Below are 12,790 nucleotides of genomic sequence, written 5' to 3'. Positions count from 1 at the left end.
TCACATGTGGGAGCCATTTCAGCATAACCACATGTGGATCGCGGGAGCTATTGCCGCGCGCGGATCGCGGGAGCTATTGCCGTATGCGGATCGCGGGTGCGATTGCCGCGCGCGGATTGCGGGAGCTATTGCCGCACGCGGATCGCGGGAGGCACGACCGTACGCGGATCGCGGGTGCGATTGCCGCGCGCGGATCGCGGGTGCTATTGCCGCACGCGGCTCGCGGGAGGCACGACCGTACGCGGATCGCGGGTGCGATTGCCGTACGCGGATCGCGGGTGCTATTGCCGCACGCGGCTCGCGGGAGGCACGACCGTACGCGGATCGCGGGAGCGATTGCCGCACGCGGATCGCGGGAGACACGACCGTACGCGGATCGCGGGTGCGATTGCCGCGCGCGGATCGCGGGAGGCACGCCCGTACGCGGATCGCGGGTGCGATTGCCGCGCGCGGATCGCGGGAGGCACGCCCGTACGCGGATCGCGGGTGCTATTGCCGCGCGCGGATCGCGGGAGTTATCATCGCACGCGGATCGCGGGTGCTATTGCCGTACGCGGATCGCGGGAGGCACGACCACACGCGGATCGCGGGTGCTATTGCTGCGCGCGGATCGCGGGTGCTATTGCCGCGCGCGGCTCGCAGGAGGCACGACCGTACGCGGATCGCGGGTGCGATTGCCGTACGCGGATCGCGGGTGCTATTGCCGCACGCGGATCGCGGGCGCTATTGCCGTACGCGGATCGTGGGAGACACGACCGTACGCGGATCGCGGGAGCGATTGCCGCGCGCGGATCGCGGGAGGCACGCCCGTACGCGGATCGCGGGTGCGATTGCCGCACGCGGATCGCGGGTGCTATTGCCGCGCGCGGATCGCGGGTGGCATGACCGTACGCGGATCGCGGGAGTTATCATCGCACGCGGATCGCGGGTGCTATTGCCGTACGCGGATCGCGGGAGGCACGACCGCACGCGGATCGCGGGTGCTATTGCCGCGCGCGGATCGCGGGTGCTATTGCCGCGCGCGGATCGCGGGTGGCATGACCGTACGCGGATCGCGGGTGCTATTGCCGCACGCGGCTCGCGGGAGGCACGACCGTACGCGGATCGCGGGTGCGATTGCCGTACGCGGATCGCGGGTGGCATGACCGTACGCGGATCGCGGGAGTTATCACCATACGTGGTCGCAGGAGGTCCCGCACCTGGGCAGCGTGACCGGACACGGATTGCGGGCATTATTATCGGACGTGGGAGGCACTACCGCATGCGGATCGTGGGTGGCATTGCTGTACATGGATCATAGGAGTCAGAACTGTGTGGCATTTGTGCGAGGCAAGCGCTGAGTGCATGAGGCAGGACTGCACACAGAGCACGCGGGGCACAGGAGGCAGAGCCAAGGAGGTGTGAGGCACACATGGGGCACAAGAGGTGGAGCTGAACACGGAGCAGAGGCAGCAAGGGAGGAGGAGGGGAAGGAGAGCTGTTAGTGATGAGGCACAGCAGCAGAGGAGCCTGCGGGAGGCATTGCTCTTACCTGCGGCCATTACTGTACCGAGAGCATTAACACGCTAATCTAAAGGGAGAGAACAAGACCATGTCAGTGCAGGACCAGAACTCTGTGACTGCTGCGCTCGCACCAACCCGACACAGCACGCCCCGCTAAAGGCCGGAAGGGGAGCTCCCCTCGGCCCTCAGGGACCTGCAGAAATACTGACCCACACGCTTCCTCCTTCGGCCTGAGGACTGAAAGAAACAAGAGAAGGAATGTTGGCAAAAATTGGAATGAATAATTACTGTCCTTCAGCTTTTGCTAAACTTGCTGAAGTGGGATGGTGGCAGCTGCTTCACGCCTCAGCTCCACCTCCAGCACCATTCGTGGTCACACCATTTCAAACTAAAATTTGAAGCTTCACGGAGACCTAACTCTGTGACACCACAGCCAGGTTAAGCCCCCAGGAAGTGAGCAGCATAGCAATCCCAGTGCTACATACATTTCCCAGATGGGGAAGTCCTTGAGTGCACAAAAAGTCCACGAGCAGTCACACACCTACACTCAGACAAGACACACACACACTAGAAGGCCTCTCACAGGTGAGGCTGCTGAGAGAGCATTAAGCTTTTAAAACTTTTTTTTCTTGCAGGAGGGATTAAAAACAGTTAAGAATACAGATAAAAGCACTTGAAAAGCAGGGTTACCTTGCAGGAAGCTAGAGAGAGATGGTGTATTGCATCTCAAATCCAGTCCACAGAACAAACCTGGTTCCTTCCCCAGGGCAGGTTCTCTAGGAATGGCCTTTTACCCACTGCTCATGAAGCAGCTGAACACCCCTGAAAGCAAGGGTGGGTAAGACCATGACCTGTAAGGATCCTGATGATTGGTACTTGAGAAGACCCATGAAGTTTTCACATAGGCTGTAACCTGTTCCAGCCCCCTATTAACCTTTCAGCCAGGATAGGTCTGTGGAAATCTTTGTTTTCCTTCCTAGTAAATGCAAAGGTAATAAAATTCCAGAGAGAATCATTGTAGTAAATGTGCACAGCATTCCTTCTGTGTCTGTCCCAAAGACAGGCTCAAAGTACACTGTAAGCAGCATCCTGAGCCTGCGTGGAAGAGCCCATGGACAACTGAAGCTGGGTTAATCAAAGCCACACACATCCTGCAGTGCCCTGAAAAGCTGTAAGTGACACAGTAAGAGAATCTGACACTGGAAGTTAACCAGGGGCAGAACTGACCCTGTAACAGCACCCATAGCTCCCAGCTCAGGTGGGAGTGCCTGGCACCACTGCAGGCTTCCACGGTTTCAGGGACTTGGAAATAAGCCTAAAATGTACACATTGAAGTTTAATTACTCACAAGTTGGAGCAGCTGCTGATTAGTTCTGCAAGGCTCAGCCTCAGCCAGGGGGACCCCGCCAAGTGCTGGGGGTTATGTTGGTGTGACAGGCAGGGAAGCCTGAGCCCTCAGCACACGGCCACAGGGCTGGCTCTGCCCCGGTTCTGCTCCGCCTCTGCTCCAGGTCTCTGCTGGCGCCTCAGTGCAGAGGGAAAATGGGAAGGGGCCACATTGCCTGGAGCCTTCTCTGAGCTGACAGCTCGAGCAGCTGGAGCTGTCACCTGGCAGAAGAGACGGCCCCATCAAACTCCTATTTTCGCCCATCCCAGTGCTGACTGCTGGGATGAGCCCTCCCTCGCCACCTCCTCTCCCGGTAGCCAAGGGAGCGCCCTCTGAGCCAATCAATTACATGGAAAAGGCACGAGGCCAGGCTGAGACCCCTGATGTGGCTCTCGCCCCCTCACTGTTGGTGATCCCAAGAGAACACCAGGATTGAGGGGGAAGCAGTCCCAGCACCTGCCCAGCCTTGGGGGACAAGTTTGGACTGTCCACCCTCAGTGGTGGCACAAGGGATGGCCCCAGCACACTGAGCAGGCAGCCACTTCCTTAGGGCTCTGTAAGGCTCTGGACCCTCCAGAGCCAGGCCTGGGCTCCTGGGCATACACCTGCATCAGCCTGTTCAGCCACAGGAGCTGGAGGGGGGACAGAGCTGCTGCCCCCAACGCTTGGTGGTAACCATGACCCTGCCCTGCTTAATGCCAGACCATTCCTGACCCTCACAGGGACACTCAGGCAAGGAAACTATGGACAGAGCACTGATAACCAAGAGCACACGGGCAAGGAGCAGCTCCCAAATCCGCTGGTGCCACTGCAGGAGCTCCCCGAGGGCAGCCCAGCTGGGACAGGCTCCAGTCTGCTGAGGATGAGGAACTACCTGGATTAAGCAGGGGAAGCCAGACAGGTCCCTGTGCCTCATCCTGAATAGTCCTCACAGGGAACAGGGAAGAAGAGAAAGCCCTGGAGTCCTGCCTCCTGTGGTAACTCTCCTGGCTCCTCTGCTCCACTCCCCTCAGCTTTTCCTCTTTGTTCACTGCCTGGACAACCTCCACAACAGCACCACAGTGTCCCATCTCACCTGCTGAGCACCACGCCCGGCAGACCTCACACATGCTCCATGCTAGCAACAATTCCCTGTGGTACAAGTAACCAGGACAGTCAGGAATTACCTAAATCCCACATATTAGAAACAAATTGTTCGCTTTCAGGCAACACTGACACACGGATCAAACCCTACCCTTGGCACACACATGTGCTGTGATATCGTGTGGCACAGCTACTCAGTTTCAGATGTGTATGTTTTTAATATTTCCAGGGAAATAGGCAAAACTATTATATATGCATACAGAACCTGGACACAGATCTGACAAAACACCCTACAGAGCTTAAAGGAAAAAGCTAAAAGGACAAAAACCCCAAGGTAGTAAAAAAAAAACCCAGAAAAACCAAACCAAAGCAAAAGGAATCCTTGGCTCAGTTACTGTTACAAAAAGCATCAGTCCTGTTTACAACAAGAGTTACTCTGGGTTTGGTTTTGATTCTGTCACAAATATATTTTAAAATCTACATATCCAATTCAAATAATGCTTTTGCTTTAAAGTGGGAAGGATAAAGCTCAGCACTGAACAAAAAGTGGTTTAAAATAAACCAGAGCTTGTTTGCTGTACATTCAGATATTTCCTACAAGAACTTTACGCATGTAAAAGTCCAGAGACAAAAGAAAAGCATGTGTCACCTTTGCAACAAAAAGGCTGCAAAATCTCGGTTTTATGTAAATCAGCAGGCACAGCTCCCGAGGCTTTAAAAGCAGGGAATGCTGAAAACCTCTACAGTTCCTTGACTCAAGTGTTGCTCCTGGGCAATGCCATAATATTCATTAAAGAATCCATTTATCAACAGATACCACATGTCCAAGTTTTCCAGCAGTTTTTCTGATGCTCCACTGAAAAGGATGCTTTAAAAACATTAAGCTGGAATGCAAGAATCAGAGATGCTTTCCCTGCCCATTCCACACTATCCATTAGCAACTAAAAAAGCCAAGATTTACTCTATATCCTCCCTGATAACGTTGAGCTTTGTGCTTTATTTTCCAAGTCATTAGCATGCACAAGAATGACCTCATGGTGAACAGATGCACTTGGATATGGCAGTGATTAGATCAGTCCTCTCAGCAGTCAAGTGTGCCCCGTTCCCATTAACCCCTGAGGTGCCGGCGGCAGCGCTCAGCTCCGGGGTTCCCTGGAAAGCAGGAACCTGCCCTGTCGAGCACAAACCCCTCGGACAGAATTCCTGTGGTGGGAAAGCTATGACTAGAGAGTTATTCTGGAATATCCAGCTCCTTTCACTTCCCAAGGTTAACACCATGCTTCTGGCTGCTGATCTCACACAAAAGCAGCCCCAAGCCCCAAAGAACCCCTCTGAGCCACAGAGGCAGTTGAAGTCAGGGCACTGCTCTGCCCACTTCTGCTTCACCAATTTTTTTGAAGGACACTCAAGTATTTTGTTGAATAACTGATTCTGGTTTTGGCTGAGGGAGCGAGAACAGCAGCTTAAAGCCTGTCCACTAAAAGGAGAGAAATCTGCAGAGGGAAAGGATGAGAATAATTCAATAGTGTTGGATTATGGAGGATTTCCTGGGCTGCCTCTCAAACCCTGCCTAATTAAAATACAGCATGTAATGCACCAGTTTAACAACAAAGGGCCGTATTCCCAGCTTTTGTTCCTAATCTGCACATCCCCTAAATGAGTTCGGGGATGGCCATTCTGCCTACACGGCTGCACTTTCAACGCTGAAGATATCAGGCCTATCTATAATCCATACAGGGAGTTTAAGGCTCTGCGCCTGGAAACAGCAAAGGAGATCAACTGGACCATTTTCCTGCAGAAAATGCAGCACCTGCAAGACTGGTGACAGGGAGACTAAGCCAGAGCAGGAAAACCACATCCCACACGAGTCTAGGGGTGTACTCCCAGGGGCAGCATCAGAAAACACAAAAACATCCAGTTCCAATAATTGCATCATAGTCAGTGATACCCCAGTAACGTGTCACTGAGAGCTGTGTTTGATTTCTCCTTACTGTGTTAACTCCTGAGAACGCCCTGCACTATGATAAGCAGCACCCTTACTCCCTGACCCTCTCTGCTGCACACATGCATTCACAGCACCAAAACAGGATCACTCTTGAGGGGCATTATAAGAATCAGATCAGATGAGAATTAATCCTAAATTTACCTGAGCAGTTTATGCTCGGCAGGGTCAGCAGTACCAGCTGGCTTGTCCTGCCACCTGCGCCAGCTCCATGCATCCCACAGAATCATCAAGGCTGGAAGAGATCAGCAAGTTCAGTGGCCAACCCAGCACTACCATCATTGCCCCGAAATCACATCCTGACTCCTCCTGAACATTTCAGATATGGGCATCCCAGTGCCTCCCTGGGTAGCCTGTGCCAGTGCCTGATCCCTCCCTTCAGGGAAAAGTGCTTCTTTTTGTTTACTGCTCCCTGGCTCATTTTTTCTGTTTCAGAATGGAAAGATGCCCTCTGTATTCCTAAGTGGCAGACAGGTGATGCCTGCAGGTGCAGGACAGGTGGATCTGTGCATGGAGCAGGCCTGGCTGGGGAACAGTGGAGCTGCCGGGGCTGCATCCAGCCTCCCTGCTGACTGCTGAGGGGCATCTCATGGAAAACACATCCCCATGGTCACAGCTGACACTGTCCCTGCTCATCACTGACTAAACAGGCAGGAGAATCAGCAGGTAATGTGAGAAGACTCTCTGAAGTGGCGATTCTGACACCAGAAGTCATGGCTGGCCTCCAGTTCACGAGCAGGAAATTAATTCTGAGGCTCAGAAGTCTAAAAATTGGGACCTGACTGAGGCAGGCTTTGCACTTGAAAGCAATTAAAATAATTAAATCATACCCGGGTACTCCTGATTTAACAGTGTTCTGAAATGCTCAGCTACTGGGAAACACTGTAACTGTGCTTGGCATACACAGCTTGTCCTTCAGAAAGTGGGGCTGCTGAGAGGTCTGCCCTGCTGAACCACATGTGATGCAACACTGTGTGCTCAGAACAACATGAAAATGAAACAGAACTATGCACAGAGCAAAACGTTTAAAATAGATCACTATATCTACATTTCTATTTGCTGATACATGGACAGATAAACGATTCAAGTGCTAACAACCAGCCCTGGGCACGCGCCGTGCTCCTATTGAAACAGGCGATTTTTTTGTCTCAGACTTTTGGCAGAGTGTATAAAAGAATTTAATGCACAGCTGTTCTACTTTTTAATGTAGGAAACATTAATCAAAGCTTTAAGTTATAAGCTCTCCTGGCGTTGTTTAGTATTCCAGTTCAGCAGAGATCAATAGATCCATCCCGTGTTCCCTGACGCCTCTCCAGGACGCAGAGGCGCGATTATGTAAATGGCCCCGGCTTCCTCCCCTCCTGCCAGCGCTTATCTCCAAAGCCTTCTGCCTGCTGCTCCTGGCCACCACTGCCCGGCCAGCACAGGCCTCTTATCTCCTCACAAAGCTCCGAGCACGCCAGGATCGGAGCCAGCAACGCTAGACAATGCTGCACGGCTGGTTTTATTCCTAAGTGATTTATTTGAGCAAATTTAATTTCTTCCTTCAGTGTTTCAGTTTAGATGGAAGATATCTGCTAACAAGTCGGGCTAAAGAGAAATAGAGCAGATGTCCTGCAACGTTTATACAGGTTGGAAATAATCTATTCAACAATCCAGAAGAGAAGCAGGGAATGATTAGAAAGTGCCAGTGTCACCCTAGGAGTGTCAACGATGGATTAAAGAATCTTTGTTAGGGAGTCCAGCACACGGTGACCAGATACTCTCTGGATGCTGAAAAAAACCACATTTTGAAGGCACTAGAAATGTGCACTTCAGAGCCAACGGCTCCCTTTCAGGAGAGGTTCACTTAAACTCAATCAAACCAGCCGGGCAGCGATTGTGCCTGCACACTAACCTAACCCTCCACAAGGCACACGAGGAATAAATTCCCGGAGTTCGGCACAATGCTGTCACCTCTCAGCGGGCCGATGACTGATGAGCACTGATGTGCGCGCACACACACCCATCACAAACCCCGCAGAGGCTCCAGGCCAGGTGCTGCAGGGCAGCCTCTCGCCTGCGTGGAAGGGACGCGCCCGCATCCCACACGCCGCTGCGATTCCCTAACAGCACCCCGTTCCTGCGTTTCTTGTGCATTAATCCCTGACCCTGGTAGCTCAGCAGCGTAATCCCCATTTAGCATTAGCAGCAGCTTCCCCTGCGAGGAACTATTTTTGATAAGTGAGGCCCGATTCAGGCCTCGCTTTTGAACAACATATTCCCAGCTCAGCAAGAACCCGGAGTCCTGAATGAGCCCGAGCCCATCACTGCGAGAAAGTTCATTAACCTCGCTGGAGTTGGGGGTTAACAGGATAGCTGGAGAAAGGAGCAGTGTGAATAGCTCTGATGCAAAACAAATTAAAATGAATGTCATCATTCCTTTTGATATTCATTAGTTGATTCAGGGGAAGAATAGTCTTCTTAAATTTGCAAGCATTTATCTACAAAAAACAGGTGTACATCTGCTGCTCAAGTGCTTCTTGGGGCTACAGAGAAGAACAATGTGCAGAGACTCACCAGTTCCACCGAGGGAGTAGCTGGGAGAGGGAGAGAAGACCTGAGCGGCAAAATCCTCAAACGTCATCACTTCTTTGTGGTTCTGGATGATGGCTTCAAGGTACAGAGCTCTCTCCTCGTAGCTGCAATGCCCCGTTAAGGAAAGGTGTGTGCAGAACTCAAGGCTGTCCCATGGCATCCCCGAACACCAGCCCCCAGCCCCATATCCACACTGACTGGGCTGGAACGGGCAGGGAACCGGACCAGAACTGCCCAATGGTTCTGAACGGGAGCCAACAAGGAGGGGATACATTCAGGGCTGGAAATTCAGGGTAACACCTTTGAGCTTCCTGACTGAGAAGCTGTGACTTGGGAGCTGCTGAGCGCTGGAGCAAAGCCCCAGACCAAAATCCACTGTCACAGACAGGCTGCGGCACTACGGGAAGCTCCTGGCACACAATATTCCTGAAAAGTTACTAGATTGGAGAAAAAAAGCTACAGGACAGAGGGGTACAACTCCCCCCAGATTCATCTGATCACTGGACTTCCTAGAAGAAATTAAGCACAATAAACCCAATTCCAATAGCGTGATGGTTATATTTAGGGCAGGTACTAGAAGGTGCAACCTTATGTATCCCAAATAAATGATGCACGGTGGACAAACCCAGCCCGCAACTTGCATGCATTATGGCCTGAATAATGCAGACAACAAAGCGAGCTAACATGGAGACTATTGCCTTTTAATTAAAACTCGGCAACCTGGAACACACAGCATTCAAATGTGTAATCAAAAACCAGTCACCAATAAAACTTACAAGCGTAACAAGCTGAAGCAACTTTCCAGCTGTCTTAATAGGACCCCTGCTTGCGGCAGCCTTTCACAGCGGAGAAAGCAAATCTTCCCCTTTTGTGTGCAGCTTCTGTCTGCTCAGAAGGTGAATCATACACTTCCAATAACAGGATAACGCCTGGGACAAATCTACAATGGGCTGGAGAGCCTCACGTATGACTTTATGAATTAGGGCTCGCAGGAGCCAGGATGACATCTCATTCTCCGTTTCCTCAGTGAAAACAAAAGTTTTCAGCGCCTCATTGTGTTTCTGTTATGGGGAAATGCACTCGAGCTCTGCAAGGCTGTTCGGTGGGAGCAAAGGCCAAGCTGAATTTAGAAATTAGGAGCAGGAGAATAACACCAGTGACAACAGAATGCAGGTGAGGGTATTTAGAATTGAAAAGCATTACTAATTAATATTGAAGTGCCATTTGTGACTTGCAGTACATTAACAAAACCACTCTGAAACACTATTAAAAAAAAAAAAAAAATCAGAGCAAAGCAGTGCTTAAAGCCAGGAGACGATGGTCTAGCGTCGACCTCGAAGGGAATAAGCAAAGCACGTCTTCGTTGCATGTGAGTTCCTGCAGGCGTGGTGGCAACAAAGGGAAAAGAAAGAAAGGAAGAATTTTGCTTTTAATGCTCACAGAGGACGATTGATATGTGATAAATCTTCTTATAAACTTCCCGTGGAAGCCTGAAGGAAGAAAATCAATAGGCAGCATTTCAGCCTTTGCACCTGCTGACAGCGTTATTTGCTCAGTTTTCCTGCCTTGCCTGAAGCCCGGGAGAACGCATTCCTGACAGCGCCAGCGCCAGCCCGCGGCGTGCGGGGCTGCCTCCCCTTTATGGGCTGAACTCCTGATGACTCTTGTTAATGAATAGGCTGCCAAACTTCCTCGGAGAGGAGGCACACGCCTGGGCCCAATTCTAAAGGGACTGACGGATGCCATTCACTCCTCATTATGGAGATGCCGATTCCTCGGCGCTCGGCTGTTGCCAGGGCCGTGCGGAGCGCGATGCCGGGCGAGCGCCGGCCGGGCCGGCGGGGACTGCGCGCCCGTCTGGCAGCAGCCCCTCCGACACGGAGCTGGCACGTGCTGGCGCAGCGGGAGCGGGCCCGGCCGTGACAAATTGCTGAAAGGGCTCGGCGACACCGGGGGCTGGCGACCACCTGAGCCTGCGGGCCGGCCGGCAGCGCTCGATTCAGCGCCCGGCCCCGGCCGGAGCTGCTCGTGGGCTTCCAACCAGGCGGGGCGGGGGGGAGACGAGAAAAGGCTTTTCACGCTCTGCCTGATAATGCCCTGCTGGGTCCCGAACGGCCCTGCACAGCGCGGGGCTGCTGCGCTTCGGATAAATGCTGCACGGGAACACGGGGAGGAGGCGCTGCCCAGGTTTGCTCTGCACCCGGTAAAATCCTACTGATGAGCTGGAGGGTGCCGCTCGCCACACAGAAGACTGGGAAAAAGCACCCGGATAAACAGCTGGGCAGCTACAGGAGAGGCAGCTGAGGAAGAACACTCCAAGATCTGGAGAGCGCTGCAGATCCACCAGCACTTCGGAGGCACGCAAGGAAGGCTCCTGGCTCAGCACCTCTCCTGCACACTGAAGAGCCAAAAAGAGTGGGTGCAGATAGCCCCAGTGCAGCGAGGCCTAGTGCTGCACACCCCAGCTCCACTCGCCAGCCACCTCGGCTCGGCGTGCTCCCCGTGCCCTCCCAGGCTCCCTGGAGCAGCGGGAGCACAGCAGCTCCTGCCATACGGGCAGCAAGCGGGATGCCCGTGCTCGTTTGCACTCACAGCTTAATCAAGAAAGAATTAAGTGACTGCGGCAAAATGAAATTAAACTCCCTGCTATCTCAGTCTCAGTACGTATGCAGCCTGGGGAGAACAGTTGGGATTCATTAAAAAAAGAAAAAGTCAACTAAAATTTTACTGAAGTTTAGGAGTTTGAATGTGGAGGCACTGGGAACAAGCTGTAAAAAAACCCTCCGAAAAACACCTCCATCCTGTAAAAAAAGCATCACGAGCTTTCCTATTTATCGCCCTGTACGAACGCGTCTGTCCTGAAAATCCCTGGAGCAATACTTCTGTCAGAGCTGCACTGCCTAGCCTAGGAGCCAACCACGAAATATCACTGAGTTACACACATTAGAACCTCACACTGAACCTCTTTAACCTGAACTTCTTGTCACAGCTCTCCTGCGAGCTTTGGGCAGAGCCCACCTGACACCAAGGCGCCCCCAGCACCAAGCAGAATTTAGATCAAGTGCACATAAACTACTGGTTTAAAAATGCAAGCCATGGATCAGCAACGCCCCAGCTCTGAGCAGGGCCGGGAGGGAGCCCCGAGTGCCTGGCTGGCTTTCCTAGAGCAGCCTCGGGGCTGGAGCGCTGCAGGGAACGCACAAATCCGCCGCTGCGGCAGGCCTGGCTGCAGAGGACGGGCTGTGAGCTTGAACCCTACCCCGGCGGAAAGCTGGACAGCTGGCTGCCCTGATTAACTAAGCCCCCAGTTATCTGGGGGCTTGGGGCATCCCCTGAGATCTGCAGATAAATGGAGTTATACCAGACCCTTGAAGGAGCTGATCAAAAGCTCCTCTTTTAATATGTACGGCAATTTGACCCACCTCTCCACGGCTGCATTATTTTACATTTTGCTTCTGCCAAGGCAAAACTCCAGAGCAAAATGTTTTAAACAGATGCAAACAGGGTTTTTTTCATTTCATATGAAATAATGACATTGAGAGCCACGACAAGGTGTGAATTATTGATCATGAATATATATAAAACTGCGGGAGAGCAGGAATTTAGCTCCTATTTGAATACAGCAATCAAATCTCAATATTTGAGTATTATGAGCTTCTAGTAGTGTTTTGTCAGCATATCAATTATTTTAACATTTCAACCATACAATGAAGGCTCTTTGAAAAAAACCCCAACACGTAAAAATGTGAACATCAGCTATTTGCAATAAACCACAACATCTTATTGCAGCAGCAGGATGACCTGCAAAGTGAAACACACAGGACCTCCTTCCAGATGGAGGATGCAAAAGAAGACAAAAGGCAGAAGCTTTTGAAAATTCACCGGAGAGGCGGGCACCAGCCAGTGCTCGGCTCTCACCCACCAGCATCACTTCTACATTTAACCTCTGCAACACAGAGCCAGTTTCAGACACACATGTTTTTCCAGTTTAAAACATAATGACCTTGAAAACCCTTCGAAGTCCTCATAATCTGTGTTCTGCAGGTGACCTGAGCCACCCCAGGGCCAGGATCTGCCCCGTGTTTCCCTCCCTGCACACACACACACACACAACACTAAACCATAACAAACTGCCCTGTTGAGAAACAAGGGAATATAGAAGATGATGACTCAAGCAGATCCTGAAAATACCAAACTTCTGCTTATTAACCTTAACTCTGTGCTGACCTCAAGCAAAA

At 52.0% G+C, this 12,790-nt stretch overlaps 2 protein-coding genes across 11 annotated transcripts in view; one reads left to right on the top strand and one right to left on the bottom strand.

Annotated features, from left to right (window-relative positions):
• The window catches only part of RALGAPA2 (Ral GTPase activating protein catalytic subunit alpha 2), a 93,331-nt gene that overhangs the window by 3,163 nt on the left and 77,378 nt on the right, over positions 1 to 12,790 (bottom strand). For 3 of the 6 annotated variants that reach the window (XM_032104346.1, XM_032104348.1, XM_032104350.1), the window contains one exon: positions 8,535 to 8,656. In XM_032104346.1, coding sequence (XP_031960237.1) covers positions 8,535 to 8,656 — 122 coding nt within the window. Of the gene's footprint in view, positions 1 to 1,531; positions 1,571 to 6,119; positions 6,211 to 8,534; positions 8,657 to 12,790 lie in introns of all 6 variants that reach the window. The other 3 variants (XM_032104347.1, XM_032104349.1, XM_032104351.1) reach the window with 3 other exon arrangements.
• Positions 75 to 1,542, top strand: LOC116441938. 5 transcript variants are annotated; one of them, XM_032104431.1, is made up of 3 exons: positions 75 to 252; positions 643 to 824; positions 1,188 to 1,542. In XM_032104431.1, the coding sequence occupies exons 1-3, from the start codon at positions 84 to 86 to the stop codon at positions 1,338 to 1,340; spliced, it is 504 nt and encodes a 167-aa protein (XP_031960322.1). In that variant the 5' UTR covers positions 75 to 83; the 3' UTR covers positions 1,341 to 1,542. The 5 variants fall into 5 exon arrangements, with proteins under 5 accessions (XP_031960322.1, XP_031960319.1, XP_031960321.1 ...); XM_032104428.1 differs by having other exon boundaries at positions 643 to 1,058; XM_032104430.1 differs by having other exon boundaries at positions 75 to 382.

Source organism: Corvus moneduloides, chromosome 3 (assembly GCF_009650955.1).
Source record: "Corvus moneduloides isolate bCorMon1 chromosome 3, bCorMon1.pri, whole genome shotgun sequence".
NCBI lineage: Eukaryota > Metazoa > Chordata > Aves > Passeriformes > Corvidae > Corvus > Corvus moneduloides.
The sequence above is the reverse complement of the archived record's forward strand: the minus strand, read 5'-3'. Positions and strand labels throughout refer to the sequence as shown.

Coding starts and splice junctions, on each gene's coding strand:
- LOC116441938 (XM_032104427.1), top strand. CDS start 84: ATGCGGATCGCGGGTGCGATTGCCGCGCGCGGATTGCGGGAGCTATTG. Junction 383..642: donor CGACCGTACGCGGATCGCGG/GTGCGATTGCCG, acceptor CGCGGCTCGCAG/GAGGCACGACCGTACGCGGA. Junction 1,059..1,187: donor TGACCGTACGCGGATCGCGG/GTGCTATTGCCG, acceptor ACGTGGTCGCAG/GAGGTCCCGCACCTGGGCAG.